General features: G+C 38.7%; 2 protein-coding genes across 2 annotated transcripts; one reads left to right on the top strand and one right to left on the bottom strand.

Annotated features, from left to right (window-relative positions):
- The first annotated feature begins 1,151 nt into the window (after positions 1–1,151).
- LOC147576686 (olfactory receptor 2AG2-like) lies at positions 1,152–2,163 on the top strand. The gene has a single exon (XM_086679408.1). It carries the CDS (start codon positions 1,231–1,233, stop codon positions 2,161–2,163), a length of 933 nt encoding a protein of 310 aa, XP_086535534.1. The 5' UTR covers positions 1,152–1,230.
- A 6,761-nt stretch (positions 2,164–8,924) lies between these two features.
- LOC147576685 (olfactory receptor 2D3-like) lies at positions 8,925–9,970 on the bottom strand. The gene has a single exon (XM_086679407.1). The coding sequence runs from the start codon at positions 9,846–9,848 to the stop codon at positions 8,925–8,927; it is 924 nt and encodes a 307-aa protein (XP_086535533.1). The 5' UTR covers positions 9,849–9,970.
- Positions 9,971–10,705: the final 735 nt, after the last annotated feature.

Here is a 10,705-nt window from a genome sequence, read left to right as displayed (position 1 = left end):
AGTCTGATTACAGCATACAGCACATGCTCTTTTGTTGCCGGCACCTTTCACCGTTTCCCCCGAACACAAACACTCTGATATTCCTGGGCAGAGCCTCATCCGTTATCAGATTTTTGAGTTTTCCCAGGCTCACATGTTGTCATAGCCTGTAAAGAAACACCTATGTCCTTTCATCCAAAAGGTTGAGCTCCTAAAACCAACACCATGTCAAACACATCACCCCTTAGTCTGAGACAGTCTAGAATTCCTTCTCTCTCAGGTACATGGAGAGTGTGGAGCTGGCCCAGAGAGGTGACTAAGGTGGACATACTTAACTCTTTCATGATGCTTCCATCTACAACCTTTAATTCTGCAAACATATGCAGTCATAAGTTATGGAAAATGAAGTGGAAGTGTTTTATTGAAATCACATTTCTGTACCTGCTTTAGAGTTTTATATTCAGAATAGGTCTGTTAGAATACTAACTGGGCATGTAAATCAGTCATCAAACATTATACTTAAACCTAGGTACAAAAATAATCAAGGGCTTATGTATTAGAATATTACTTTCTGGTACATAAGCTACCTTTAAGAGAGGGATAATTTAATCATTCTGGAAAGATACTTCTCCAGGTTTGGTGTCCTGAATAATACTTTCATATATTGACCTCTCAATGTTTAGTTATTACTATGATGCCTGCTCTCCATTTAGATGGTTCTTTCATCAATATGCAATTAAAAGTGTCAGAAACGGGGGCGCCTGGGTGGCGCAGTCGGTTAAGCGTCCGACTTCAGCCAGGTCACCATCTCGCGGTCCGTGAGTTCGAGCCCCGCGTCAGGCTCTGGGCTGATGGCTCGGAGCATGGAGCCTGTTTCCGATTCTGTGTCTCCCTCTCTCTCTGCCCCTCCCCTGTTCATGCTCTGTCTCTCTCTGTCCCCCCAAAAAAAAAAAATGTTTAAAAAAAAATAAAAAATAAAAAAAAAATAAAAGTGTCAGAAACGGAGAGATCAAGAGTTAACGTCAGAGTCCAATAGGAAAGGCAACACCTCATTGTATTCATGATACCTCACAATTCCATGTCCCTGTCTCTTCTGACTTTTTTGGGCTTGGGTGCAACGCTCCAAATGTGGCTTTTCCAAATGGGAGTTGGATTCAATTAGAGTCCTGTGATGTTACAAACTAGGGACCACGTTTGCAAAAATTCACCGAGAATGTGTTTGGTTCTAGGCAACTAAAGAAACAATACAGAATGGAGTACTGGAACTCCACCCTGGGCAGTGGCTTTATATTGATGGGGATTCTGAAAGACAGTGGGTCTCCTGAACTGCTCTGTGTCATAATCACAGTCCTGTACATGTTGGCCCTGACCAGCAATGGCCTGCTGCTCTTGGTCATCACAGTGGATTCCCGGCTCCATGTGCCCATGTACCTCCTGCTCGGGCAGCTCTCACTCATGGACCTCCTCTTCACATCTGTTGTCACTCCCAAGGCGCTCATGGATTTTCTGCGCAGTGAAAACACCATCTCCTTTGCGGGCTGTGCCCTTCAGATGTTTCTGGCATTGATGCTGGGTGGTGCAGAGGACCTGCTACTGGCCTTCATGGCCTATGATAGATATGTGGCCATTTGTCATCCTCTGAACTACATGGTCTTCATGAGGCCAAGGGTCTGCTGGCTCATGGTGGCCACAGCATGGATACTGGCATACCTGAATGCTCTAGGACATACCTTCTATACCATGCAGTATCCCTTCTGCAAAGCCCAAAAGATCAGGCACCTGCTCTGTGAGATTCCACCTTTGCTGAAGTTGGCCTGTGCAGATACCTCCAGATATGAACTCTTGGTGTATGTGACAGGGGTGATTTTCCTTTTGCTCCCTCTTTCTGCCATTGTTTCTTCCTATGCACTAATCCTGTTTACCGTGCTTCACATGCCCTCAAATGAGGGGAGGCAGAAAGCCCTAGTCACCTGCTCTTCCCATCTGACTGTGGTTGGGATGTTCTATGGAGCTGCCACATTCATGTATGTCCTGCCCAGTTCCCTCCACAGCCCCAAGCAAGACAACATCACCTCTGTTTTCTACACGGTTGTCACTCCAGCCCTGAACCCCCTTATCTACAGCTTGAGGAATAAGGAAGTCATGGGGGCTTTGAAGAGAGTGCTGGGAAAATACATGCTGTAGACACATTCTACCCTCTAGGGAGAGCTTATGGCTAGCCCTCAAAATTTATTCCTCTTTGAAGTCATAAGAAATCTGCTAATACTCATGGTGAAAACACTATAACTCAGAGTGTATCTTTTAATAGAAAAATGAAGAAGTGTGACCTGACTTCTGAAATGATTTTGTGTGTTTGTATTTTTACCATTTTACTTTATTTTATTTTTTCAACTACAGTTGACATAGAATGTTACATTAGTTAGGTGTGCAACATAGGGACCTGACAAGTCTATACACTATGCTGTGTTCACCACAAATGTAGCTACCATCTGTTACCATACAGCACCATTACAATATCATGGACTGTATTCCCTTTCATCCCCACTGTACCTTTTATCCTGGTGATGTATTCATTCCCAACTGGAAGCTTGTATCTCCCACTCCTCTTGACCCATTTTCACCATCCTTCCATCTGTTCTGGCAACCACCAGTTTATTCTCTGTATCCATGGTCTATTTCTGTTGTTTCTTTGTGTGTTCTTTTGTTTTGTTTTCATTCCATGTATAAGTGAAATCATATGGGATTTGTTTTTTCTGCCTGACTTACTTTACTTAGCATAATACCCTCAAGGTTCATCCATGTTATCACAAATGGCAAGATTTCATTCTTTTTTTATGGCTGATTAATATTCCACTGTATGTGCATGTGTGTTTGTATGTGTGTGTGTGTGTAACATCTTCTTTATCCATTCATCTATCAACAGGCATGTGGGTTGCTTTCATATCTCAGCTATTGTAAATAATGCTACAATAAAAACAGGGATGTTTATATCTTTATGAATTAGTGTTTTCATTTTCCTTGGATAAGTAGCCAGTAGTAGAACTACTGGATCATATGATATTTCTATTTTGATTTTTTGAGGAATCTCCATACCGTTTCTACAGTGGCTGCACCAATTTATATTCCCATCAGCATTGCACAAAGTTTCTTTTCCTCACGTCCTTGCCAATACTTACTTTTTGTCTTTTTTATTCTAGCATTCTGATGGATTCAAGGTGATATCTCATCATCAAATGCTCTTTTAAGTCTTTTTTCCATCAAGCAATTTATAAGAAATGATCTGTATTCTATTTAAAATTTGCCTACTTCCCCATGTAGCTACCAAGTTGAATGAGACAAGGGACTTTTACCAATTTTGGACATGACCTCTGACTTGAAAGTCCATATTGGACCAACGTATGAACCAAAGAAAAGAAAGTTTCAAGTGGGAAAGCCTAAGCAAGGCCCATATCAAGGGAGCAGACCTTGAGATCTGCACAAATTTTAGACACCTGACCTTGTTAAAAGATCATGTAGGCAACGTAATTAATGCCCAAACTGGTAGTAGTTTGTATGGATTTGTATCATGTTCTAACTTCCTTTCTCCAAACAGTCATTACAGAAACTGACCCACCTGGACCCTCCAACAGGTGTTTTTGTTTGACTTTGTTTTTGATGTGGAAATTTTTTATACTGCCTAAAATCCAAATATTGCTGAAAGGAACAAAATAGAAAGGACATCTCATTAGCAAGGTCCATTGGAAACAATGCTTACTCCTTGGCAGTAAACAGAACAGACAAACAAACAACTGGTTACAGTCTTGAAATGGAGCTAAATTGCAGAGGGTTCATATGCTTAATATGTGTGGATGTGTGAGTCTGTGGATGTGTATTTGTGCTGAAAAGGAGAGGACAACATATCAATTAATATTCTAGTGGCTTAAATATGCTGTACTACTGCCATTTGTTTGTAAGCCTGGAAATACTTAAACAAAATCTGCAGGTTGTTTTGAAGCTTCAAAATAACATGGTTCATCCAAGTGGCACTATTTTGGGGAATATTGCTCTTTTTGGAAATTTGCTAATGCTTTCTCTTTAAAAAATAATAAATAAAAAATTATTAAAAATTAATAAAACAGCACTTTCATCTGTTAAACTAAGGACTTTTTAAAAAATTAATAAAATTAGTGATAGTAAAAACAGGCAAAAACCAACTAAAATCTTACCCAGAGATAACCTCCACACTTTTAGATACATTTTCTTTCATTTTGAAGGCAGGCATGCATTTCACTGAGTTTATATGTGCACATAAAGTACAGATTTTTTTCATTTATTAATACATAGTGAATTTTTCCCCTACATTATTTGGCAGCTGTAAAGAGCAGTGACAAAGAGGCTGGGGTCAGTTGTAGAGTACTGCGGTTCGAATTCAGTATGCCCCCACTAACATAACATTTTCTTAACCTCTCTGTACCTATCTGCAAATCTCTAAGCTGTATATTGGCAGTAATAGTAAGACCTACTTCATAGTCATTGTGAGGATTAAAGAAGTTAGTAAACATAAATGTAGGACATTTAGAATAACACCTGGCATACAATGAGTATTTAATAAATCTTAACTCTTATGTGAATAAGTAGCTTTGAAAATATTTTTATGTAATGACATAACATTACATCATATGGATGCTTTGTAATAGAATTGGCTATTTCATCATTGATATACATCTAGTGTGTGTGTGTAAAAATAGCAATGTTGACCTCTGAGTATGTGATTGATTTTTTCCATCAGAATAAATTCTTGTGAGTGGAATTACTAAAACCAAAGTGAAAATCTATTTAATATTCTTGACATAGAAAGATGAATTAATTTTTTACATATTAAATATTCTGCATTTTTACCAGCAACATATAAGTGTACTTAACCCATTTTCATATTGAGTTGAACAGTTTTTATTAATTTATTAGGTATAAATTTAAATATGTTACTTTAATTTGCATAATAGATGAATTTATATTTTTCTTTTTGAGTTTTTGGAGTTCTTTACAGATTAGGGACACTGATAATTTGTTATGTTTGTGGTAATAACTTTTTATCAGTGTGTTATTTTTCAAATATCTGCATGGTAAGGATTTGTAGACACAGAAGTACTGAAAATATTTGTGTAGTGAAATCTATCCATCTTTTTCTTTTCTGTTTTCTTTAAGTAATTTTACTGCTAGGATGTAATTTTCTACTCTCTCTTTAGGTAACAATTTATATATTTTATTTTTTCTTCATAATTTTATAATTTGTATTTAACTTTTAGAATAAGTTTCTAATTTATCTTGATATGGTGAGGTTTTAACTTTTTTCAAAGTTGTCATTTTCGTTTTTTTTAATGTTTATTTATTTTTGAGAGAACCAGAGAGAGACAGAGAGAGAGAGGGTTGGGGGGAGGGGCAGAGAGAGAGGGAGACAGAATCCAAAGCAGGCTGCAGGCTCTGTGCTGTCAGCACAGAGCCTGACTCAGGGCTCGAACTCACAAGCCCTGAGATCATGACCTGAGCTGAAGTCAGACGCTCAACAAACTGAGCCACCCAGGTGCCCCCAAAGTTGCCCTTTTCTTTACAATAATTCTTTTCCATGAATTTATTTTTTAAATCATGTATTATGTCTCATAAACATAGTATTAAGGTACATTTCTTGGCTATCTGTTCAGTTCTAGCTTCTTTCTCTCCTTACTCTTTCTAAGGATATTTGATTCTGTCATCTACACCTCAAAAACCCATTGGTAATTTGATCATGAATATATTCAACTGGTAAAGTAACTTGTAATTTAGGATTTTTTGCAGTACTCAGCTATGCCTTCCAGAACATAGAATATACTACTCCACCTTCTGAACTCAATCTTCTTTCCTTTCTGAAAATGACTCTTTCACACCTCAGTCTCAGCTGATTATCTTACCCCATATGTACTTAACTTGGAATAGAATGTGGAGTGTGGGGTAAGAAAGAGAAGAGAAATAAGAAAGGCCAGCCCCTTATCTTTTTCTCTTCAAACCTCCCACCCACGTGTATGTACCTGTATGTTCATGTTTGGTTTCCCCCTTTACAACTATCTATTAAAGGCTGACCCCTTCACTAGTATTTCACCTACCAAAGATTTTGTTCCTGCAGAGTCTCTTTAATCTTAAACCATTTTCTTCTTCTCTTCTGGATCATAATCACAGGGATACAAGTATGCTCTGATTATCCCATCATAAAGAACCCCTTCTGATCTCCAAGTAATATTCCATTGTGTATATATATGTATATTTACCACATCTTTCTTATACATTCATATGTGGATGGACATTGGGGCTTTTTCCATAATTTGGCTATTGTCGATAGTGCTGCTATAAACACTGGGGTGCATGTGCTCATTTGAATGAGCATTTTTTTATCCTTTGGATAAGTACCTAGTAGTGAAATTACTGGGTTGTAGGGTAGTTCTATTTTTAATTTTTTGAGGAACCTCATACTGTTTTCCAGAGTGGCTGAACCAGTTTGCATTCCCACTAATGGTGTAAGTGGGTGCCCCATTCTCTGCATCCTTGCCAACATCTCTTGTTTCCTGAGATGTTAATTTTGGCAATTCTGACAAGCGGGAGGTGGTATCTCATTGGGGCTTTGATTTGTATTTTCCTGATGATGAGTGATGTTGAGCATCTTTTCATGTGCCTGTTAGCCATCTGTATGTCTTCTTTGGGGGCACCTGGCTGGCTCAGTCAGTTAAGTGTCTCACTCTTGGTTTCATCTTAGGTCATGATCTCATGGCTTTGTGGGTTCAAACCCCACATCAGGCGCTGTGCTGGCAGTGTAGATCCTGCTTGGGATTCTCTCTCTCTCTCTCTCTCTCTCCCTCTCTCTCTTCCCTTCCCCCACTTACACTGTCTCTGTCTTTCTCAAAATAAATAAACCTTAAAGAAAAAAAACCCTTGTATGTCTTCTTTGGAAAAATGTCTATTCATGTCTTCTGCCTATTTCTTCACGGACTTATTTGCTTTTTGGGTGTTGACTCTGAGAAGTTCTTTATAGATTTGGGATACTAGCCCTTTGTCAGATATGTCCTTTGCAAATATCTTCTCCCATTTAGTAGGTTGTCTTTTAGTATTGTGGATTGCTTCCTTCGCTGTACAAAAGCTTTTTATTTTGATGAAGTCCCAATAGTTTATTTTTGCTTTTGTTTCCCATCCTCAGGAGACATTTCCAGTAAGAAGTTGCTACAGCGATGTCAAAGAGGTTGCTGCCTGTTTTCTGTTCTAGGATTTTGATGGTTCCCTGTCTCACATTTAGGTCTTTAATTCATTTTGAATTTATTTTTGTGTATGGTGTAGGACAGTGGTCCAGTTTCATTCTTTTGCATGTTTCTGTCCAGTTTTCCCAACATCATTTGTTGAAGAACCTTTTTTTTTCTATTGGATATTCTTTCCTTCTTTGTCAAAGATTAATTGACTATATAGTTGTGAGTTAATTTCTGGGTTTTCTATTCTGTTCTATTGATCTACATATCTGTTTTGTGCCAGTTCCACACTGTCTTGATCACTATACCTTTGGGGTATTTGTTTTGTTGTTTTTCTTTTAATGTTTATTTATTTATTTGGTGGGGGGGGGCAGGCACAAGGGACAGAAAGGGAAACCTAACATGTGAAGCAGGCTCCATGATGAGATCATGACCTGAGCAAAAATCATATACTCAACCAACTGAGCCACACTGGTGCCCTGATCACTACACCTTTATAGTATAACTTGAAGTCCAGAATTGTGATGCCTCCAGCCTTCCTTTTCTTTTTTAAGGTTGCTTGGCTCTTCCAGGTCTTTTGTGGTTCCATACCAATTTTAGGATTGTTTGTTCTAACTCTGTGAAAAATGCTGTTGGTATTTTGATAGGGATGTCATTAAATGTGTAGATTGCTTCGGGTGGTATAGGCATTTTAACAATATTTGTTCTTCCAATCCACAAGCATGAAATGTTTTCCCATTTCTTTGTGTCATCTGCAATTTCTTTCATGACTGTCCTATTGTTTTCAGAGTACAGATCTTTTACCTGTTTGGTTAGGTTTATTCCTAGGTATGTTATGGGTTTTGGTACATTTGTAAATGGGATTGATTCCTTGATTTCTCTTTTTGCCTCTTCATTATTGGTGTATAGAAATGCAACAGATTTCTGTACATTGATTTTGTATTCTGCAACTTACTGAAACATATATCTGTTCTAACAATTTTTTGGTAGAGTCTTTGGGTTTTTCTGTACAAAGTATCATGTCATCTGTAAATAGTGAAAGTTTGACTTCTTCCTTGCTGATTTGGATGCCTTTTATTTCTTTCTAAAAAATTTTACTTAAATTCCAGGGGCGCCTAGGTGGCTCAGTCGGTTGAGCATCTGACTTTGGCCCAGGTCATGATCTCGTGGTTCATGAGTTCAAGCCATGCATCAGGCTCTGTGCTGACAGCTCAGAGCCTGGAGCCTGCTTTGGATTCTGTGTCTCTCTCTCTCTGCCCCTCCCCCACTCCGTGCACATGCTCTCTCTCTCTCTCTCTCTCTCTCTCTCTGTCTCTCAAAAATAAACAAACAAACATTATAAAAAAGATTTTACTTAAATTCCAGTTAGTTAACATATAGTGGTAATATTAATTTCAAGTGTACAATTTGGTGATTCAAAACTTATAACACCTAGGGCTCATTACAAGTGCACTCCTTAATCCCCATCACTATTTAACCCATCCTCCCACCCAAACCCCCTTCTATATTTCTTTCCTTTGTCTATCAATATGCCTTGCTTTGAATAGGCAATTAACTAAATTTTCTTAGAATAGATATAGGAAAATAGGAGAAGGAAAAGAAGTGGAGGAATGGGATGAAAATGGGAAAAGTTTATAAGAAAATCACTTCTCTCTACATCTTTAAAATTCTCATCATGATTAAAGATCCTCACCTTAAAAGAGACTATTTTGCAGTCACTCTCCTGAGAGCCCCTTTGACATCCTTGTTTCTCAGACTATAAATGATCGGGTTCAGCATGGGTGTCACTGCTGAGTAGAACACAGAGATCATTTTATCCCTTTCATTCATTATCTTGGAGTTTGGCCTCATATAGGCAAATATTGCTGAGCCATAGAAGAGGACAACAACAATGAGATGGGAGCCACAGGTAGAGAAAGCCTTGAATCTCCCCTCCCCAGACTGCATTTGGATCACAGCGGAGATAATATTCCAGTAGGAGACAAGGATCAGGCAGACAGGAGCTAGGAGGATGACCACGCCCATTGCAAAGATGGCCATTTCTGTGCTATAGGTATTTGTGGAAGCCAGCTTCAGGAGGGCAGGAGGTTCACAAAAAAAGTGGTTAATGATATTGTTCCCTTGGTAGGGCAGACACAGTGTGAATGTGGTATCCACTAGAGATACTAACGCTCCACTGACCCAGGACCCTAAGGCCAGCTGGACACATAACCAATGTGTCATGATAGAAGAGTAGTGCAAGGGCTTACAGACAGCCACATACCGGTCATAGGACATCACCGCCAGCAGTGCGCACTCTGTACCCCCAACCAGAAGGAAGACAAATATTTGAGTTGAGCATCCAGCAAAGGAAATGGTTTTCCTCTTTGCCAGGAAGTGGACTAGCACCTGGGGCACTGTGGTGGTAGAGAAACAGAGATCAGCAAAGGACAAGTTTCTAAGGAAAAAGTACATCGGTGTGTAGAGTCTGGAGTCTGTGTGGATGAGCACAATGATAAGCAGATTTCCCAGTACAGTCAGCAGGTAGATGATCAGAAAAAGGAAGAAGAGCAGGAGTTGTGTGTGTGGATCCTGTGAAAGGCCCAGGAAGACAAATTCAGTCACATAGGTTTGGTTTTCTTCTCCCATGAAAATTTATTACTGTTTATAGGTCAGCACCAAGAAAAGAAACACATATTGATCAGTTATTAAAAAAAATGTATCTGGGTAACTTAGGTATTTTATTAATCAGCATTAGAACTGAGCTATTAATTTCTATCTCTTGGCAGATTCCATATGTCAGAAGACTGAGCTCTCTTTTTGCTCAGTAGTTTTGACAGATGAAAGTCATTTCTGATTTTCTATCCCCTTGAGTCTTTTAGTTGCACCAGAGTTGAACCAGAGGTTCAGAAATCATCCTGAATATGCTACATGACCAAACCTTAGCAGGACTACTTATGGTCCTGACAAGACTATAGTGCCGCTCACAGTGCATCCTTCCTTTGATGTAGGTTTGGGAGCAAACAAATTGATGCTGCTTTAAACCAGTTCGATTGTTATGCTGAAAACTGTGTGATAACATTTGTGAAGGCTGATTTTTTTTCATTATTTTTGCAAAATAATCCTAAAGAAGCACTCTGAGCAATGAATGGGAAGTTAAAGGAAGATGTAGTAGTCTGTGATCCTGGCCCTTAAATAAATCTTCCCTCATTTGTTTTCAGCGTGAAGAGGGTACCCAGGAACATCGGTAGAAATCACTGCCTCAGTGGTTGTTGCACTTAGTAGCGTCCTTTAAATATGTCTTAATCTGTTCTCCACACATAATCTCTCTTTACATAAGGTCCTTGGGCAATAACAATACTAATTATAATGTGTTGGGCCCTGTCCTGATGCCATCATTGTTTCTTTACACTTATTTTAAATCTTCTGTTCATCTAAGGAGGTTATCATCCCCAGTATATAGATGATGAAACAAAGACTCAGAAAAAATTTTACGCTTTCTCACT

This window comes from Puma concolor, chromosome D1 (genome assembly GCF_028749965.1).
Source record: "Puma concolor isolate L17-30 chromosome D1, mPumCon1.1.hap2, whole genome shotgun sequence".
NCBI classification, from domain to species: domain Eukaryota; kingdom Metazoa; phylum Chordata; class Mammalia; order Carnivora; family Felidae; genus Puma; species Puma concolor.
This window is presented reverse-complemented; position numbering and strand designations above follow the sequence as displayed.